Genomic DNA, 22,490 nt, shown 5'->3' with positions numbered 1-22,490 from the left:
TGGATGTAAGTGGATTATCCTTCACCTGAAATGAATTATCATGTCATCCATAAGTGCAAAGCTAATGTTGGATCACAATAATTAATTTCCAATTCGCCTTTACTCAATATGATATTCTCATTCTAGATGGCAAAAGGACATTGACTGTAACATCAATCATATATTGCAGTAATATAGTGCTTGTAAAATCAAAAGAAAGCTTTTTAGACGTTTGTATCAATATGTTAGTTCTTTTTTCATAACTTTTTTTATTTTGAAGAGGAAAAAAATGACAGAAGGGGAAAAATAGAAACAAAAACAAGGAACTAAGCAGTTGTCATATGGGTTATAAAATAAAGTCATAATACATTTGAAGTACATTATCACAAATTGTTTACAATCAGTTTGTCACTAGTGACAATGTTAATTTCTGATATCATTCATTCATTCATTCATTTTTTTTGGCTTAGTCCAGCACGTCTTTTACGCAGCGGATGCCCTTCCAGCCGCAACCCTTCACTGGGAAACTCATTCACACTCATAAACTATGGACAATTTAGCCTACCCAATTCACCTGTACTGCATGTCTTTGGACTGTGGGGGAAAACGGAGCACCCGGAGGATACATGCAAACTCCAGACAGAAATGCCAACTGACCCAGCCGAGGCTCGAAATAGCGACCTTCTTGCTGTGAGCCGACAGCACTACCCACTGCGTCTCCTAATTTCTGATATCATGAATGTAATTGTTATTAGTCAAATTAGTAATTGTTGACATAAAAAATTTGTTTCCTAATTGTTGATATCAGAAATACATTTTTAGATATTAGAAATAAAAAATGTAACATGTTGAAATATAATTGCAGATATCAAGAATTAACATTTCAACAAGTGAAATTAAGTTTTTGATATCAGGAATTGACATTTTTACTAGTAACAATATAATTCTTGAGATCAACAATTTAGTTTCTGATATCAGGAATGCAGACTTGATATCAACAATTTACTTGTTGATATCAAGAATTACATTTTTGATATCAAAACTGCATATACTGAGAATAAATTAAGTCAAAACGGCTGAACATTATTTTTTGATGTCAACAATTACATTTTTGATATTAAAAAAGCTGATTTTTGATATCAGGAATTGCATAACCACTAGTACAAACCTGAATTCTTGATATCAAAAATGACATCATTACGAAAACATTCATGATATCAAAAATGAAATTTTAACTAGTAATAAACATATTTCTTGATAACTGTAACTTAATTTTTATTAACTAATTATTTTTAAAACTACATTTAAGAATCTGATAAACCAAAATAACAACGTAGTAAGGTAGTTAACCCGAAATACAAATAATTCGGTTATTTATTCACTCCTACCTTGTTTAAAAGCTCATTTTTTTTTGACAACCTTGCCTTGCCATAAAGTAGCGTTGTGGAAAAGAGCTGCGTGAAGGTTCTTCAGAATATCTCATTTTGTGCTTCACGTGAAGAAACTCAACCTACTTATTTAGAAAACAAATGTGAGTGAATAATTTAGGGCAAATTAATATTATTCAATGTAAAGCCATTCACTAGAACTATGGCAGTGTTTGATTTCATGGTGTTACATGAGATAAAGATTCTCTCTCGCCACAGCAGAGGGAGCAAACCCGCCGCGGCTGCAGAGCTCAGACTCCTCATCCCGAGCGCTGGTCATGTGACTCTCCCATCGGTAGGGATTTCTCTCTCGGCATGGCGGAGGTGATGGAGCTCGGTCTGCTTTCTAACACCAGTCGTTATACACTGTGAGGAGGACACGGGTGTTTTTGTTGTCGGGAAACCGCTCTGCGCCTTTCTTTCCTCGCGGTTTCGGGCCATAATGGCGGAGCGCGGTGTGGATGTGTCCGCTCTCCCGCAAGAGGTCCGGGAGCAGCTCGCTGAACTGGACCTGGAGCTGTCTGAGGGTAAGCCTTTAAACAACGGCGACGCTTCTCCCTTGTCTTAATGTGTGCTTTTGGATGGATATGTGTTGATTTGTCAGGATCAGTCGTGCATCCTCGGTGCGAGCATCACACAGAGAGATAGAGGAAGAGAGAGAGACGCACACACATACAGGTTCCGTGATGGTGATGATGCTTCAATGTCGCCGCCGCTCGCGGAAACATACTGACCTCTTTTTCAGCACCTCATTGCTTTGACGTCGCGTTTTTCGCATTTGAAACCTATATTCCGCTTGGTGTTTCTCTTTAATTGTTCTGACATCGCCTTAAAAGCTTTGGTTATCTGCTGTTACATTGTGTAAAACAAAAACACAGTGTCTGTGAAGCATAATTATGTGCTTATTTACAGGCCACGGTGATTCTGCATATGTGTTCTCTCTTCATGACTTGACCAACTAGCAGAGTTTAACGGTAGTTTTGCGTTTGGTAGTTATTTCTATGTTAGCCTAATGAACACATATTTAAATGAGTAAACAATAGCTTTAGTAATAGTCACTCGCTCTCTATTTCTATAACCCATATTGCTGATGTTATAGTTTATAGGAAATCAATAATGGGTATACTAAAATTCATCCAAAGAATCAATGCTTTATTAATGAACGAAGTGCTTCACACATTGACTGTGCTATTAATAGACATACATACCTTTTTTCTTCATACACAATCATCAACACCCATGTAGATTCAATGAGAGGTCATGTATGGCAAGCTAATTTAACATTCAGGGTGGTTTAATTAGTTGGTACTTCACTAGCACTTATTTCTTTCAACTAATAATAAGTGAATACTAACTTGTATCTTTTACTAGTATACATAAGACGCTGTTACTTATTCCTTTTCAAGTTATCTTGAATTCTACCAATGTTTATGGTTTATTATAACAGTATTTGTTAATTAAGATATACATTATGATTAGTAAATTACAACATAAACATAAACTAGGGATGCTCCTATCAGGATTTTTGCAATTGAGACCGAGTACTGATTCTTTGTCATAATGATCGGCCGATACAGAGTACCAATTCTCATTTTTTATAATGCATAAAACACATTTTCCCTTTAAAATCTCTTCTTACCTAAGAGAATAAACTAAGGATGTTGCATATAATGCCTTAAACACGTCACTTATAAGCATTTAGGTGTGAACATGTCACAGCTTTACAGAACATAATAGATAACACAGACAAAAAAAATGGTGAGATGAGTAACAATGCAATTTGGAAACAACATGTCTGAATCAAGAAACATTTTGAAGAGCATATTTAATGCATAAGAAGCTAAAATGCAAACCTATAAATCCATTACTTCTTCACTAAAAGGAAATAGGCCTATAAACTACTGTCAGGGCGGATCTAGTCATTTGGTTGGCCATAAGCAATTCCAGCCATGCTGCCTAAAAGTCCTGAAATGCACCCTTTCTACTTTTATTTCATTTTTATTTATTTAGCTGTTTTTATATCACTCAAACTTCTTTTCTATGTTGTATTTTAATGCAATCTTTAAATTAAAAAATTTATTTTAAAATAAAAATAAAAAATGTATAATTTTGACTGCTGGATAGCTTCATGACTGGAACAATTTGTGCAGATGTAATAATAATATTTTATTTTATAATACACAACAACATTATTATATTGATATTAAATTTTAATTTATGTTAAATAAAATTTAATTATGCTAGAATTTCATTTGTTTGACTTTCATCATACAAAATATGATAGAAAACAACATTATATAAAGTTTATAGGTATAATTTATACTTCTAGATATTTAAGCGGCCACTTACCTCGCTTAATATAATTATAAGTATAATATAATATAATATAATATAATATAATATAATATAATATAATATTATAAGTAAACTTGCGATATTGTCAAAAACACAGAATTTTCAGTTGTTATATGTAAAAAGGCCTAAATACATGCAATGTCATTCAAATATTTTGCTGATCTCCAAGTAACACAAACACCTGCGATCGGTTCATGAGATCAGATCAGCGAGTACGGATTGAGTCATAAATATGATTATGGGCCGATAGTGAACTTTGGCCGATTGATCTGAGCATCCCTAATGGAAACGTAAATGACGTTTTTGTGTGTACTATTAAGCATTAAATATGCCTTGACTACATGTTAAAATTACCGTAATCACAGGATTTCGACTAGTAAAAGAACTCCAATTAATTCCAATTCTTTTTAATTGATATTTTTGAAAGCTATGTCTTGTACCATGTGACTGCTCCACCACGTTATAATTGCAAATTCTTTTTGGTGTGTATGATATCCATAGAAATGCATAATTCCATGTCTGAGGACAAAATATCTCAAAATATGATGTCATGTGTCATCTCCAAGTAATATACATACAGCATTATTTCTGATTATGCAAGCATTGATTTCTTATCGAATTTGGTCATTCTTTATAACTAAAAATGTTCTCCCTGTGTTCGCGTGGGTTTCCCCCGGGTGTTCCAGATTCCCCCCACAGTCCAAACACATGCGCTATAGGGGAATTGAATAAGCTGAATTGGCCGTAGTGTATGTGTGTAAATGTGAGAATGTACGGGTGTTTCCCAGTACTGGCTTGCAGCTGGAAGGGCATCTGCTGTGTAAAACAAATGCTGAATAAGTTGGTGGTTCATTCCACTGTGGCGACCTTTGATGAATAAAGGGACTAAGCTGAAGGAAAATGAATGAATGAATGATAAGTAAAATAAAACTCAATGAATTAATAAATTTGTCAAAGAATCACGTAACTAAATTTTTTAATTGATTCCAAATTCAAATAAGTGATTTGTCGCTATTGCCTTCTAAATTAAAGTATCAGTATTTCCAAACACACCAGTCCTAAAGAATACAGCTAAATGTAAAAACAGCTTGCCACAGGACATTTAAATTGCTCACTCAAACAATGGAGCTTAGTATAAAGTGGCCTGCTGTCACCTACAAAACTTTTTTGTGGCATTTAAATAAATAGTAATGTCATGCCCATATAGCAAGATATATTACCGCACTTAAAACTGATATAGAGAAAGTATAACTTTTTATTTAGCATTATTAACAATCAAAATGCACCACATGCGTCTAGAGCTGTGTTCATCAGCAATGCACAGAAGAACTAAAACTCAGATATGGGTGGTCGTTTACATTTACTGTGCTGCACTTGTCATTGTGATTCACAGCAGAAGGGGCTCTGTTTGTTTGCATGTGTGTTTAGTCATCCTTACATGTTATATAAGCCTTGCATCAGTGGTGTGTTCAGAAAAGTGAAACAATCTCTTAAACAGTATTACTCTAATATAAAAACTGATTCTGATTGATGTGCATCAGAGAATGGCTTAACAGCTGATCTAAAATCAGTGCAGCCTGCATTCATTCTCAGTATGTCTCCCACACTGCAAATCAAGAGACTCCCAGAGGCAGATTATGAATGATGGGCTACTTTGCTTTTGGCTTCACTTAGTATTGTTGGTGGGTTTTTGATTTCCAGTTCATTCTTGCATCAGTACTGGATAGACAGAGCTGCTGGATACTGAATAAATTGAGAGCGTGTGTGTGTTTAAAATAAAGATCACAATTCTCCCGATGATTCTAAATAGACGACTTAACAAAATAACAACAACAGAAGTCATTCGCTAGACGCTCTGATAAAATTAGCTGCAATCTATTTTAATAAGATATCATTATTATATAATTTTAATTTCTTTTATGAAGTTGTCACATGTTTTATTACTGATTGAACCATAAGTTTTATATATAATTGTATTTATATTTTATTTATATTATAATCACTTCATATCTCTCAATAAACATTATGCATTTATGAAGTGTGCACACAGGTGAATGAGCTTGACAGACCATCTGTAGAAACACTCCCCCCTTATAATTCTAGCTCAAATATATATATATATATATATATATATATATATATATATATATATATATATATATATATATATATATATATATATATATAATCATTAACCCCCCTTAATTATTAGCCCCCCTGTTTATTTTTTCCCCAATTTCTGCACAATATATCGTTTCAGCATCAATATCGCAGTGTGATCATTCGCAATAGTCACATCGCAGGATATGCAATGTTGAGTTTGTATTATAATTCATCATTTGCACGTGTTTTTGATGCCTGTGACCTTAAAAACATTCAGGCATAAGAAATTGTACCATTTGTGACCTTAACTACGATTCATTTTATTGAATTGTTTTTGTTTTTTTCATTCAGTTACTGAACTTGAATACTGTTAGACTCGGGAAACGATAATAAAAGGATAATGATAATATCTTCTTGATTGTTTTTATAGAAAGTTATGCATGAAAATACAACACATGCAAATACAAAAATGCACTGCAAATAGCACAGACCACATCGAAAATGTGTCGGGGGACCCCGAAAATGTTTATAGATTGTTTATTAGATTTTATGGAGATGCACTCCCACTGCAGATTCATCCCAATCCATCTAACATTAAAAACTCTTTCCAAACAGAAATATTAAGTCATCTGGTGAAATTGTATTCATATTGCAATATGTATCGCAAAATAAAAAAATTGCGCAATGTTCGATTTTTCCAAACCCATGCAGCCTATATGTGAGTTGCAATCATTTAGAATTTGGACTATGTGGGTGTTTAAATCGAGATAGCAACTTTTATTGATTACCTATGCAGCTCTAATTGATCAACACACACACTGACACTGTCTTTTTTTTTTTAATTTTTATTTTACCAAACGTTTGAATCTCCTGAACCACTTTATATACATTTTGTATAAGTTATTTTAGTGGTTTTTGGACCTAAGGGCTTTTGGCGTAGGCCTAGTATAATATTTCATTTTATTTGAAAATATGAAAGATTGCGTGGTCTAGTTTTTTAAGGTACTTTATTACATTTTGAATGATACAATTACAAAGATTTTTATTAAACAATTGCACTACCGAAGTGTGGCTTTTTCACAGTATCGAAAATAGTATTGAATATGGATATATTCCTTGGTATCGTATCGAAGTTAGAAATCCAGTATTGTGACATACACTAAATACGGTTGAAGTCAAAATAATTAGCCCCCCTGTTTTTTTTTCTTTTCAAATTTTTCCCAAATGATGTTTAACAGAGCAAGGTAATTATCACAGTAATTCTAATAATATTTTTCCTTTTGTAAAAAGTCATATTTGGTTTATTTTGGCTAGAATAAAAGCAATTTTTATGGTTTAAGGTCAATATTAGTAGCCCCCTTAAGCAATATATTGATTGACTACAACCATTGTTATACATGGACTTGCCTAATTACCCTAACTTGCCTAATTAACCTAATTAACTCAGTTAAGTCTTTAAATTGCACTTTAAACCGAATACTAGTATCTTGAAAAATATCTAAGAAATTATGTACTGTCATCATGGCAAAGACAAAATAAATCAGTGATTAGAAATGAGTTATTAAAACTATTATCTTTAGAAGTGTGTTGAAAAAATCTTCTCTCCGTTAAACAGAAATTTGGGGAAGAATATACAGGGAGGCTAATAATTCAGACTTCAACTGTATATCTTTATGTATTAACTAAGACTGCTGCTTCTCAAAGCCCACAATGCAGTCCTGGCACATTTCATATCCCCACCTACAGTCTTCACATTTTGGCTGTTAGACAGGAGCTGCAGCAGCCATTAGAATGCAGTCAAAATTGACTTATTCAGAAAACAGTGAGGTCTGCTTTAGAAAAAGGTTTGCCATGTGTGTGTGAGCATATGTTTAGCATCACACCCATATCCGATGTCCTGTGCAATAAAGAGCATATAGGTGACAGTAGATTGAATGTGTCCCAGTGAAAGACTCTTTGAAGAAGCGGTGGGAGTTGTAAACCTCTCTTCTCTTTAGTGATGGATGTTTTTAGATCATTGCTCAAAAACCTTGCTCGTGAGGATTTTTGCTTGGGTTTGTAGTAGAAGTGATGTTGTTGCCATTGATGTAATGATAGGTTTTAGAATTATGATTATTTCTAGCCAGATGAGAGGAGGTTTTCTTGGTTTAATTGCAGAATAATTTGTAATGACAATATTAGCACATTTACAAATTATATGTATAACAGTAAAATATGACGGAGTTGGATGTTGTCCTGCTAATGGAGTGGATTTTCAGATTTTTATTTATCTTTTTTAACTAAGACTAACATTAAACCTGAATCCGTAAAAAATATAATTGTATTTAATATATAATGAACATGAACTCAAATAAAATACATTTTATTACATTTTGCACAATTTTATTTAAAATGAAAATATATATTTTAGTTTAACTTTGAAGTATTAAAATGACTAATGCTTAAAGTGGACTAATACTAAATTAGAACTGTGTACACTACATGAAAAAAGTCTTGTCGTCAATCCCAGTTGCAAGAGCAACAAATAAAAAAAAGTGGTAAAAGGTAGATTTTTGCAATGAATCATCCGTTGAACTGCATCCCAATCATCACAAATACTGCAGAAGACCCATTGGAACCCGCAAGGACCCAAGATTTACACAGATATCAGTCAAGTTTGGTGAAGGAAAAATCATGGTTTGGGGTAACATACAGTATGGGGGTGTATGTGAGATCTGCAGAGTAGATGGCAACATCAACAGCCTGAGGTATCAAGACATTTGTGCTGCCCATTACATTACAAACCACAGGAGAGGGCAAATTCTTCAGCAGGACAGCGGTCCTCCTCATACTTCAGCCTCCATATCAAAGTTCCTGAAAGCAAAGAAGGTCAAGGTGCTTCAGGATTGGCCAGCCCAGTCACCAGACATAACCATTATTGAGCATGTCTGGGGTAAGATGACTGAGGAGGCATTAAAGATGAATCCACAATCTTAATGAACTCTGGGAATCCTGCAAGACCACTTTCTTTGCCATTCCAGATGACTTTATTAATATTAATTTATTTGAGTCATTACAGAGATGTATGGATGCAGTCCTCCAAGCTCATGGGAGTCATACACAATATTAATTCTTTTTCCACTGGACCATGACTAGGCATGGGTTGGTATAAGATTCTGATGGTATGACAACCTTGGATAAAAATATCACGGTATCACAGTATTGTGATTACTGCTCCAAAATATATTCTTTTTAAATGTCGGGTAAAAAAAGTTTTTTAGTTTAAACATTAGTTTCAAAAACAGATTTCTTTACAATTTAAAACGGCATATTTGAATAATATTCTGCGAGAGATACTGTTGTTTTAAAAAAAATGTAAATAAAAAAATCTTACACATACCTTAGGAACGTTATTACAGAAGATTTTGGTGTTATTAAAATCTTGACTTTTCCAAATCGGGAATACCTTGGAAGAGGTTATCGTCCCATGCCAAACCATGACTTTATATTCTATACTGTACATTATTTCTGTCAAGTGACAAGACTTTTGTCTAAGCAAAGTCAGACCTTGTGGTCCTAGTTAAATAATAATCAAGGCATGATTATATTTTATTTTGGTAAAATAAGTGTAATCTAGAGGCCTTTGCCTTTCATATTAGGCACTTCTGTACCAAGTGATCAACTAGAAGTCAAGTTATTATTTGTTGTTCCTAAAAATAGGCGACAAGACTTTTGTCAGCTAGTGAATGCATAAAAACTTATAAATAAATTCTAGAAACAAATAATAAGAGAAAAAGTAATAACAAATAATAAAATTAAATATATTATATTAATATTATTATTATTATTATTTTACACATTTAGCCTATACATTTATATATTTTTCCTGAATCAGGATAAAATACACATATGGTTGAGCTCTGTACACACACACACACATGGAATTTTTAATTGTTAAAATTCCTAATTCATTAACTCATAATTCAGAACTTAATATTATAGTTTATGAAAAATTCCCAGAGGCCTAGACCACAGGAAGTGCAACCTGTTGTTTTCATTACTTTATTTCATCAACGTTTTGTTGTTATTTTGAGTTTACACATATAAAATATGACCCTATACAGTTACAAATGACTTCTTAGTCTTATAAACAAATATCTGCTCTCACCCTGAAATGAAAGTGAATCTAGAAAGTTCTAAATGTGAACATCATCACTAAAATCTCATCATTTGCCAGTTGATACGGCGGGTCTTGCAAAGGGTCATTTATGCAAATGAAAGCACAACACACTATACAAATTAAGTAGTATATGTTTGTTTGACTGTTAAAGCAAAAAAGCTATTTGTTTACTATAGCAAGACAGGAGATGATGCCACAATAACACTATCATCAACACATCTTTATTATTTGTAACACATGTGTATTTCAAATGAAAGACTTTATCGCCGGCTGTGTGTCTTCATGAGGAAGAGGTTGTGACAAACTCACACACAATGAGCGCCATTGAAAGCATCAGGACCGAGCAGTCGTGATCTCTGCTTGAATTCCCAGCACATACTCAGACGCTTTTATGCACTTAAGCTGATCAAATGAGCTGTGTGTGTGTGTGGAAATCCTCTTCCATAGCTGGTCAGCATATACTTAAATTAAAGAGGCTCGGACCAACTGTATAATGTCTGATTGTGTGCATCTGTTCAGGTAACCTCAGTAGCTTAAACGCCCACTGTGACTGTAGGAGGACAAGCAGGCTTTCTGAGTTGTAAAGAAAAAGAGAGAGAGACTGATGGAGTGGGATAAAGAGACCTAGGGACAAAGCAGAAAGAGAGAGATTACTCTAATCTAGGTCACAGAGCATCGGGAAGCAAATACACTCATTTACCCATGATTCACAGCATGCTTTCTGACATGTTGTGCCGTCTCTCACACCGTCTCCTCATTATTTAGCTCTTTCCCACCATGCTGTTGCTTATCAACTCTGTCTTCTTAACAAAAATAAATCTCTTTTGGGTTTTCCAGCTAGCTCGCTCTCACGTGTACACCCCACAGGACATGTTAATAGTTAATATCTCTTGCAACGCTTGTGATATGAGTTTCTCTGTAGCTGAATTATTCACTGGCCTGTGATGGACATCGGGCTTAAAAAAGAAGAGTTGCACGCTTTACACACAGCACTATAGACACAATGTTTATTTTATTTCTGTCAGCTTGCAGAGCTTTTCCAAACTGCCAGTTGGAGCTTAAAGCAACTTAAAAAAATGGTTTATTTTACAAGTGACTTAGAGTCAAACTTGAGTTTTTTTTACCGTTTCTAAATCTACTCAGCAGATCTCCGGGGCAGCACTTTTAGCTTACCAACACAGCAAAATTCCTCTGGCCCACACAATCAGCTTTTGCTTGGCCCCATTGCCACAGTAAAATACTGTACATGATTGGACCAAGTCGGACTAGGGTGTCCGCAGGGTCTTAAACAGTATTAAAAGTTAATAAATTAATTTAGAGATCTTTAAGGCCTTTAAAAAGTATTAAAAAGTCTTAAATGCTATTTTACAAGGTATTACATTTTGTATTACTATACTAAAGTTTGCCTGAATTTAATCTTTGAAAACTGCGATGATGTGTAGTTTTTTGGAAATGGATAAAATCCTGCAAGATTTGACATCACGCTGTTTTGTTTACTGCAGTAACCAGGGAAACACCGTTATTCCTGCAGTTCTATAGGCGCCACCTGCTGGATTAGCATTTTTATTCAGTATATGAATAATGTAATAGTTTACGATCAGTATTGAGTAAATATACTGTAAAATAAAATGTCGCAGATAAAAAAAAACTATGCTTTAGTCAGTTATTGTGCTTAAAAATGTACATTACGTGCCCGACCATCTGTCTTTGTTTTGGTATTTTTAACTTTAGCTAATTATATTTCAGCACTCGGGCATACCTGTCAACATCGGGATGTGAAAATAAGGGATATGCCCACCATAATAAGGGATTCCCCCTCCTCCTTTAAAAAAATCCACTAATTACTAAATATGTTCATTTGGAGATGTTTCATTGTAATAAACAGTTAAATGGTCAGTATTATGTTTATTATTATTATTATTATTTACAAAAGAAAAAATAAATAGTATAACAGCAGCAAATAAATTAGCAAACAGTTTAGCTTATTAAAATGAATAGCTATCGTAATGAAATAGAATCAAGCTATCAAATCTCATTAGCTGTTTCTTCACTGTGTAACTTACACATTCTGATTGAAGAGCAAAGAATAAATCTTATTTATTTAGATTTTTTCCTTTGATTGCATTAACTAACAGAGGTGTCACTTTAAAAATGCACACATCTAACGCTATAATGAAAGCACTCGATTGCTTTCCTAACTTTTTATGCTCATTTAGGACAAAATTAGTTGTGTTTGAAAAAACCCCCACAAAGATTGACATCTTTAGATATTATTACTATTAATCATGTGTTTATGTCTGTTTAAACGCACCTAAAACCCAGACTTTTGTGCTTCGAATTGCAAGTACAGAATCCGTTTGGGAAACAGCGTCTATTTATCACTATAAAGCGTGTCAGCTGACAGTCAAGCACCACTATATGACTGTTTTGAGGATTGCATATGAAGGGGAGACAGCAAGTGTAATGAAAAGTAAAGGGAATATCGCCAATTTTTCTGTTCATTTCAAAGTGTTTTCATGCCTAACATACATAGACTTTGTGCGATGTGTATGAAGAGCGAGGAGGGATCCAGAGGTGAGAAGGGTGCGTGGAGGGAGAGGTGCAATTTCCAGGAGATTATCACTCGCTTGCGGGCATTATGAGTCCCACAAATGCATATAGACTCCCGGAACTTCCAGGAGATTTGGGATGTCTGAATATCACGTTTAACAACTATAGTGAGACGCGATCCAGCGGTACAACCTTGATAAAGACGTGCACTGCTCTTTGTCTCTGGAGCTCAGAAGTGCGCGTGGCTTTGTGTGTGTGTGGCTTTGCAGTGAGCACCACTTATGTCTGTGTGTGTGTGGGTCTGTGTGTGGTCACGTCAGCGGACGGAGGGCTGTTCAGAAATGCTAGGTAAAACACGGTGTGGATGTGGATCATTTTCGTCCTAAAATGCTATTTTAACACTAAGAGGTCGGCGATGCCGACTCAGCACCGTGTTTTCTATTGGCCATCGACGATGGACGATGACATTGTCTATCGGCCCAACCCTTGTTCAGATGCAAGAAATAGAAGCTGTTTCTAATATATCAATTTCAGGTGGTGGTTAAAACAAAAACTTATTTTAATATGGAAAATATTCCTTCTATCTAATTTAATTATTAGCATATTAAAGGTGCTGCATGTAAGTTTGACACCCAGTGGTTGAACTCTATATTGCACTCCTGGTTCAAAACACGCAAGGGCACACTGCATTTGGTGTCGTCAATCTGGCAACCTGTGCTTGTGTGTGTTTTGAATCAGGAGTGCAATACCTAGTTCACCCACTGGGTGTCAAACTTACAAATTTAATGAGTTATCTTCCCAATTTAGTCAGTCATTGATTTTTGACAGAATTTCCAGTAGGTCTAATATGATTTTAAAGGAAGTCACTCATTCCCATGAGTATTGGACTGTGTTTACCACAGATGAGCAGACGTGTGTTTATTTAACCTGTTTCTACCCTTACACCCAGACAGCAATAAAAAAGCTGTGCCTGTGCTTTAATTGTGACTAAAATGATCTCTCCATACATGGATAAACAGTTTCTCATCTGAGTAGGCTTTCGTGTTGTTTTGGTATGTGTATGCGTTTGGGTGGGTTGTATTTAGAGTCATAGTTGCTATGGTAACAGCAGAGTTGTCCTCAGGCCGGTCTCATTCATAACGAATAAAGCTAAAAGCATTAAGAATGGCATAAGCCACAAGAAGAACAGCTAAACCTAACAGCATGGCATAAAACCTTTTTTAGCCCTAATACACACGACGCACAGTATGACCTTTATTAGAGCGCTGCTGAAAGGTGAAGTGTGTAATTTTCGTGTCACAACATAACTGTAAAAATAGCTGAAGACAATGCAAATGATGTTTTCCCTATAAACTTGCTGCTATGATGTCAGGAGGAGGTTGAGAGTGGTTTGTTGATTGTCGCTGTGTGTTTGCAGAGTGGATTTTGGCTTGTTGCTTAAGTGGTTGCTAAGATGTTGGTTATGTCACTAGACAATAGTCATCTTCAGGCATACTTTGTGGGATTATTCTTATCATTCTCCAAGAAAAAAATAATGTCTCCTCAGCAAGCCACATAATATCTTGTATCATTAATTTTTTAAAACATAAACACTTTAAGAATTAATAAAAAGCATTACTTCTAACTGATCAGACTGGACTGATATGGAGTGATGTATGGAGCAAAAACATTGTAGGTGGTGTTTGGTGGCTGTTTGATTGCATTCAACCACCAAGTCCAAGTGAAATGCAAAATTACAATGGTTATTTTGCTAGCTCACAGTGAATATGATCACATGGACACCAGTAATCTGATTTTAATATGATTAAGACAATACTCTGATTAAAAGTCTACCATGTAAACAGCAATATTTGATTAATTAATCCGATTAAGGTCATAATCGAACTAAACAGAAATCAGATTAAGGCATGTGGAGTTTAGTCGCATTATTGAAGTGCAGTATGTAACCACTGCAATTTAAACTATTACTGTCGTGTAGGATTTTCACTGCATTTTGCGACAGGATAGTCTATATACAGTACACAATGCTGTTTGACACTATTGTCTGCACCTACCGAGTCACTGAAGAACCACACACTCCTGCATTGTGAAATGCAGAGGTTTTTTGTCCATACGGCATGTGGTATCAATTTGACGTTGCGTTATTATGTGTTAATTGAAACATGTAAAATGGGATCATGAAAGAAACATTCAAAAAGCAGCTCATGTAGACACCTTAATCATATTATTGTCTTATTCAGATTAAGGAAAATAATTTGATTACAGATGTCCATGTTAACAGTAATTGTTTCTGTTACAGCCATGCCAGGCTCTCGGTTGTTGCTAGATCAGATACGTTTGCGACCGGTAGTTAACGAGAATTATTTCTATTATTTATTACATTTCCCATTTATTTTATTTGATTAACGTCTACCCCCACCCCAACCCTAAACCCAACCGTCACAATAACATAAAAACAGTAGTTGTACCGAGTATTATTTATGCTTTCTATTAAATTACCCAATAAATTGTATTTTTTAACACCTACTTCCACCCCAACCCTAAACCCAACCGTCACAGTACTGTAAAAATATAAATTATTGTTATACAGTGTCATAAAAAATGCTGCTATATTGATAATGTTTTTTGCCATATCGCCCAGCTCTAGTTAAAAGTCATTAGGGGTTGTTATATGATATTTTAAGTACATATACAAAAGTGAAAAGACAAGGAAAGAATATCATGTTTATGTGGGTTGGGGATCATGTACAGTAAGGATTATCAGGAAATGAACAGGTGGATAAGTTGGCAAAAAAAAGCAACAACAAAAAGAAATATTGAAATTAATGTTAAGTTGTCAAAATCAGAGACAAAGAGTGTAATATGGAGAGAGATAATGAATAAGTTAAGACATATGTTTTCAAAACTGAATAAAGTAGGGGTAGTAAGGAACGAGAATATGATTAGAAAAGAACAAGTAACTATAAGCAAAATGAGAATGGGACATAGTAATTTAAGTAGATCTCTTTTCATTATGGGAAAACATGAAACAGGATAATGTAATCAGTGTCAGGAGCATGAGACATTGGAACATGTATTGATGTCATGTAGTAAATTTAAACTAGAAAGACAAGAAATAGTAACTCAGCTGATAAGTTTAGACAATGCAGAAATAAGTTTCAGAAGTATATTAGAATGTGCAGAAGAACAAAAAGGAAGGAAGTGTTTGATGAATTTCCTAAGGGAAACTGGACTGGAAAAAAGGATATACATTAAAAGGAAAATAGTACAGAAGGGGGCAGTAATGCAACAAACACAATGCCAGCTGCTGGTAAAATCTAAAGAAGAAGAAGAACACTCAGTAGCTTGCCGCAAAAATCGCTAGGATTCATTCGAACTGCGTTGCGTCATCGTGGCGTGATAAAGGCTGTCTCATTTTTTTTTTTTAATTCGAAGTTTCCTTCAAATGCAGCCTTAAAATGCATCCTTTCCCAGGTAATGAAGGACCCATCCGATTTGCAGCCTTGAACATCCCAAGAGTGCACGCTGATTACGACAGAACGTTTTTGAAAGAAAACTCCAGTTTTAAATGTATGAATTTGTTTTATTTTACTTGGAGAGCTAAACACGTTAAACAACAAAAAGAGTATGACGTGTCTTACTTAAAAGTGATTTGTATGTGTACATGTATGGATTAAAGGAAATATATCTCCAGCTTCTGTAAACCTTGTTTTGCTTAAAATAAGTTTTAAAATAATTTTAAAAAAAGTAATTGCAAATTTTTTACCGCTTATTAACGGCAGCTGTTAGTAGGTGATGAGATCTATCCTCTGTATGCCAGATTGTTCGAAGAACTCACCTTTTGAAGTCTGCATCCTTCGGAGAATCCAGCCTCTAAATTGAGACCCAGCCAGTATGTCAGAACTCATACGCTGCGTCCGAAACCGCCTACTACTCAGTAGGTACTGCATTTGAATTTCAACATACTTCTCGGCCGTTAGAAAAGTACGTTCTATACAGTATGAATGTGAAAAGGATAAATGGAAATCGGACGTACTACATCTGCCATTTTGTCATGGTCACGTGACCTACCTGCGTCAGTTGTGTTGCCTTACTTCCATTCATGAATTCTCTCACGGGGCATTATGGGATAGCGCAGCGTGCATGGGATGCACACTTCAGAATCTCGCCGGAAGTAGTAAGTCATCCGGGTACTTCTCACCTACTGATTTTCGAATTCTATGAATTCGGACATACTACTCGGCTCGCATACTGATTTTAGCGTACTATATAGTATGGAAGTATGCGGTTTCGGACGCAGCCATAGAATTTGAAAAACAGTATGCGTGAAGTACCCGGATGACTTACTACTTCCTGTGAGATTCTGAAGTGCGCATCTGATGCACACATGATGCAGTGCGTGAGAGTTCATGAACCGGAGTGAAGCGACACAACTGACGCCGGTAGGTCACCTGATTATGACAAAATGGCAGGTGCAGTACGTCTGAGTTCCATTCATACTGCTCACATTCATTCTGTTAAAGCATACTTTTCTAACAGCAGAGTAGTATGTTTAAATTAAAAAACAAATGCATTACCAACTGAGTAGTTGGTGGTTTCGGATACAGCCATAGTCTGACTGCATTGCGAACAAAGGACTATACTGTGCTCAGTGTCTATACTTATTCCAAATGTTACTTACCTCTGCTTGTATCCTGTAATCTCCAGTATCTTCCTCCTTTCTCCTAGTGTGGTCTATCCTGGTTCCCCATCTGGTTGTTGTGTGGTCTCCGTGTCTGGTCCCCGTAGTTCTTGGTATTCGCACAACTCCATCTGGTCAATCCAACATCTATTCAGTCATTCATTGCATGTGTTTCTGTTTATCTGCCGTCCTGCAAAATAAACTCTTTTATCTATTTCCCATCCTTGTTCAAGTCCTTCTGTGACTGTTACACTGTAAAAAATGACTGCACAAATAACAGTAACTTTTGGTTGCCAGTAAGACTAAATAAGTGAGCTGTAAATATATAATTACAATTTTCAACAATATAATTGTAATTGTTAATGTACAGTGCAGCGGTAAGATCAGTTTTACTGGCAATTAATGTTGCAAGTAAGTTACTGTAAATTTTACAGTATTTTTTTACATGTATTCTTAAGGTAAATAAAAATTCCACACACCTCGAGGTTTTATTTTTTTATTTATATTTTTCAGGGTTTTCACCTTTAATGGACAGGACAGTAGAGAGTATTGAAAGGAAAACGAGGGCAGTAGAGAGGGGAAGGATTAGCTTAGGACCTCCAGGGAGAAATCAAACTCGGGTCGCTGTGAGCACCGGAGTGCATGTGTCGCCACACTAACTACCACGCCATTAGCGCCAACCACCTTCAGGGTTTTTAAACATTTACAAGTACAGAGTATAAACTGTATCCACCATGACTTTCAGGCTTTAATTTTTTTACCTAGATGTTTAGCAACTAGCTTATTACCTTCCAGCAGCATTACATTAATTATGATAGCAACATTGCAAACAATGCTAACATGCTAAAGCCCATTGAAAAGATAATAGCAAAGTTATTGTTTTGATTATTTCATATTAGCAGCTTATTAATAGAGTTTTTATTGCTGTCAAGTGGTAAAAAACATGCTAGCATCAGCTAAAAGAACTGAGTAGTAAAATTAGCTTCACTCACAATAAATAAAGGCAAATATGAACCCACCCCACCAAAAGCTATTTTCTTTTATTTCAGGATAATCCAGACATCACATTGTGCCAAATCTCGACAAGATTTCCTCTTGCACGGACACACACACACACACACACACACACACATTAAAGCACACAGTGTAAACACAGGTCAGATCATACCATGTAGTGCATTAGGTAGGTTACACCTGACAAGGCTTGTTCCAGGTGTGTGAAGCAGTAATTTGAGTCTTGTCGTCACCTGTAAGCACACACCCTAATAACCCTGAATTTACTGTTTCTACGAGCAGGTTTTTAAAGCTGGCTTGTGGATCTTATGTATGGATGGACAGATAAGAATGAACTGAAATCCCTGTTGTGTCTTTCCCTTTGTCACTTTCTGTCCATCTGTGTTTCCCCCAGTCTGTTTTTACATTCTCAGCAGAACAGGAAACCATGTCATAGAGTCGAAGATTTAGCACTGGAGAACATGACATCATCCAAAGGGAAAGGAAATGTCTCTCTGTGTGTGTGTGTGTGTGTGTGTGTGTGTGTGTGTGTGTGTGTGTGTGTGTGTGTGTGCGTGTGTAAAGAGAGACAGAAGTGGATAAAAGTGAAGGAGGGCTTCAGTACAGTGTGATACAGTGTTGGCAGTTGTTGAATAGTGAGTCACCATCTGGTGGTCTCTCTGTGTGTGTGTGTGTGTGTGTGTGTGTGTATGGGCACAATGGAGAGATAGCCGTATTGTGTCTTGAGTGAAAGTCATTGTGAGCTCTGATGTGTCATAGTGTTTCAGGGCCAGTGATGCAGCACACCGGAGGGAGGGAGGATAAGAGTTTCTCAAAACATTGTTGTCAGGGATAGTTAATGAACAAGAAGTGTTCATTCTCACAGTCAGTAAATTAAAAACCACTTTAAGGTACCATCTCTCTCTGTTTTTTGTCCTCAAACACACACTCTTCCTGGACACACACATTCCTGCTCTACATCCAGCTTTTCCAACAGTCTGAACAGCTGGTGTTGATGTCTGCTGTACAGCAGGTCACTGAGGGACTGGATGGTTCAGTTTCTGTTGTAATTACCTTTACAGAAAATGCATAATGGGAAACCATTAAGATCATGTTCCTGCAGTTTCTTTTGAACTTCTTTTCATCAAGGAAACCTAAAAAAAGTAGATCACAATTTCCAAAAAAATAATAATGATAATAATAATACAATATGATACAATAATATACTAATAGAGCATACTACAATAATAACAACAACAATAATAATAATAATGATAATAATAGGGCGTTACAGTTGGTCATTTGGCATTTCTGTGTGGAGTTTGCATGTTCTTCCAGTGTTGGTGTGGGTGTGTTTGAATGCAAGAGTGTATAGGTATTTCCCAGTGTTGGGTTGCGGCTGGAAGGACATCTGCTGCGTAAAACATATGCTGGATAAGTTGGTGGTTCATTCCCCTGTGGCGACCCCTGATCAATATAGGGACTAAGCCAAAAAGAAAATGAATGAATGAATAATAATAATACAATGTTAACTTTAAGTTGCTGTAACTAGAAAAATTAAGCTACAGTAACTAGAACTATGAAGTATCAGTAGCTAAAATGTTGCTGTAACTAGAACAACTAAGTTGTATTAACTAAAAAAATACATTAGTTAGAAAAATTTGATTGCCATGACAGAAAATGAGAACTAGAAATATTAATTTATGATAACTAGAAAAATTAAGTTATAAGAACTAAAAAATTAAGTCATAAGAACAAAAAATAAGTTATAAGAACTAAATAAATAAGTTATAAGAACAAAAATTAAGTTATTTGAACTAGAAAAATTAAGTTATGAGAACTAGAAAAATTAAGTTGTGAATTAGAACTCTTAAGTCATAAGAACTAAAAATTAAGCTATGTAAAATAGAAAAATTTTGTTATAAAAAAAATTGGCTATGTGAACAAAAAAAATTAAGTTATGTGAACTAGAAAAATTAAGTCATAAAAACAAAAATATTTACCTATGTGAACTAGAAAAATTAAGTTATGAGAACTAAAAAACTAAGCTATGTGAACTAGAAAAATTAAGTTATGTGAACTATAAAAAATTGTTGCAGTAATTTAAAAAATTACGTTATGTGAACTATAAAATTTAGGTTATAGTTACTTGAAAAATTAAGTCCAAGCAACTAAAAAAAGGGGAAAAATGCAAAAAAAAAAAAAAGTAAATAAGTGTAACGACTGGGGTGGAGTGACAGGAGACAACAGGAAGTAAGATCCAATATGCAGGTTTATTCAGCGTCAGGCAAGCAGTGGTCATACAGGTGCAAACGGGTATATGTGGACAATCCAGAATCGTAATCACAGTACAGGCAATAGGTCGTAAGGCAGGCGGCTAAACAGGATAACAGGGATACAAGGCTAAGGTCTAACACGGAAAAACAAGACAAGGAAACGCGTTGTAAAGTCACACTTGGGTAAACAAGACTCGGCAATCAGGGTGAGTGAATGAGTGGTTTGTATGGTATGTTATCAGTCTCTGACAGGGTTCAGCTGGTGAGTGCAATCAAGCAGATGAATGAGCATGGGTGTCTGGGAGCAGTGCATGTATGAAAATGTAGTCCTGGGAAATGCGGAAGTGTAGTCCTGGTGTTCGTGTGAGAACCAGCGATCGCTTTCCAGAGATCGCTGGTTCTCACACGAACACCAGGACTACGTTGCAGCCACTGTTTTGCATCGAGTTGTTTGCCTTCACGTCATGCATTTAAAATCCTTTAACTAATGTTAACTAATAAAGATTTAATGTGTTATCCTTATATTTTAAGTTAAGTTAATTTTACGTTAAATGTTAAGATAAAATAATTTACATATTTCAAATAGAAATACGTTTTGAACATTACCTTAGTCTGAATATTACGGTTAATTTGACCATGTAAGATTAAGAGGCACAGTAATAAAGTCCTCTTTCAAACTGCTTTGTGAAAGTAAGGTTTTGAGCTCGGAATGTGAAATACTGTAAATGTTACAGGTTACTGCTGAGGGGTCAAGGGCTTAATGTAGTTTTCCCATTATTTCCCTTAGTATGTTGTAGGGCTTACAATATATCTCCAAAATTATCGTTATCATGATAATAATACAGTATATGCATTATACTTATTACAGACGTCTGTGATAAATTACATTTAATGTATACATTGGTTGTTTATATAAATATAACCAATCAGATGGGTTGTTACTATCTTTAGCCCCGCCTCCCCAGTATTTGCTACTCTGCTATTGGTGGGAGCGTTGCAAAGCTGTGAGTGAAAATAAATACTTATGGCAGGAGTTTAGACAAGAGAGGAAAATGACCACAGCTAATCAGAGTCAGAATCTCTGTGGAGGTTTTCACTCATTTATAGTGTTTTAAAGACTACATGTTTGCATGTTGACACCTTTATTTACCATGAATTAAAAAAATAAATATATAAAACATATATTGTGGTTTACAAAAATAAACACTGCTTTTATTCTAGCCAAAATAAAACAAATAAGACTTTCTTCAGAAGAAAAAAACATTATAGGGTATACTGTAAAAAACTCCTTGCTCTTTTAAACATCTTTTAGGAAATATTTGTACAAGAAAGTAAAAAAATCATGGAAGGGCTAATAATTTTGACTTCAATTGGATTTTATTATTGTTAAATAAATAAATGATTTAAAAATATAGCTAATAAAATAGCATTTTTGTCTAGGAAAATGTTATATACTTAGAAATATCATTATCACAATGCTCAAACAACATTGCATATTTTTCCAGTATCATGCAGCCCTAGTCTGTTGTCACTTACTTATCATCATCACCACCATTCCCATTTCAGATTGCAGATGAATCAAAAGAGCACATTTACTTAACTGACTCCGTCATTTACTATTGTCCATTCTTTCTGAACAACCCTCAAAGAGTCATATACAATATAAGCACACACACACAACCCCCTTCATAGCTACATGTGATAGAACAGTCTGTGGATGCTAAAAATATCCCATGGTGCAGCTGGGTTCATGCATTACTTATGGGAGTTGACTCTTCTTTCGCTATTTTCCCTCTTTTTTTTGCTTTGAAAATGCTCTTGAAAGAAGGGCTTGTTCAGTGGCTTTCCTCGTGAATCCGTACCGTTTACTGTCAGCGCTTAAGCGTGGGCCAATCTGGTGTCTATGGGATTATAATAAATATTTTTTGTGTTATCTCTTTGGAAATCTTTCCCCTTCAGGCGATGTG

At 35.2% G+C, this 22,490-nt stretch overlaps 1 protein-coding gene across 7 annotated transcripts in view; it reads left to right on the top strand.

The window, feature by feature from the left end:
• Positions 1–1,697: 1,697 nt before the first annotated feature.
• Positions 1,698–22,490, top strand: part of dip2bb (DIP2 acetate--CoA ligase B (putative)b) — a 74,861-nt gene continuing 54,068 nt past the window's right edge. For all 7 annotated transcript variants that reach the window (XM_087257708.1, XM_087257706.1, XM_087257703.1 and 4 more), the window contains exon 1: positions 1,698–1,933. In XM_087257708.1, the coding sequence (XP_087113834.1) occupies positions 1,849–1,933 (85 nt within the window). In that variant the 5' untranslated portion in view covers positions 1,698–1,848. The remainder of the gene's footprint in view (positions 1,934–22,490) is intronic.

Source organism: Danio rerio, chromosome 6 (assembly GCF_052040795.2).
Source record: "Danio rerio strain M-AB ecotype USA chromosome 6, GRCz13ab, whole genome shotgun sequence".
In the NCBI taxonomy this organism is placed as follows: domain Eukaryota; kingdom Metazoa; phylum Chordata; class Actinopteri; order Cypriniformes; family Danionidae; genus Danio; species Danio rerio.
The sequence above is the reverse complement of the archived record's forward strand: the minus strand, read 5'-3'. Positions and strand labels throughout refer to the sequence as shown.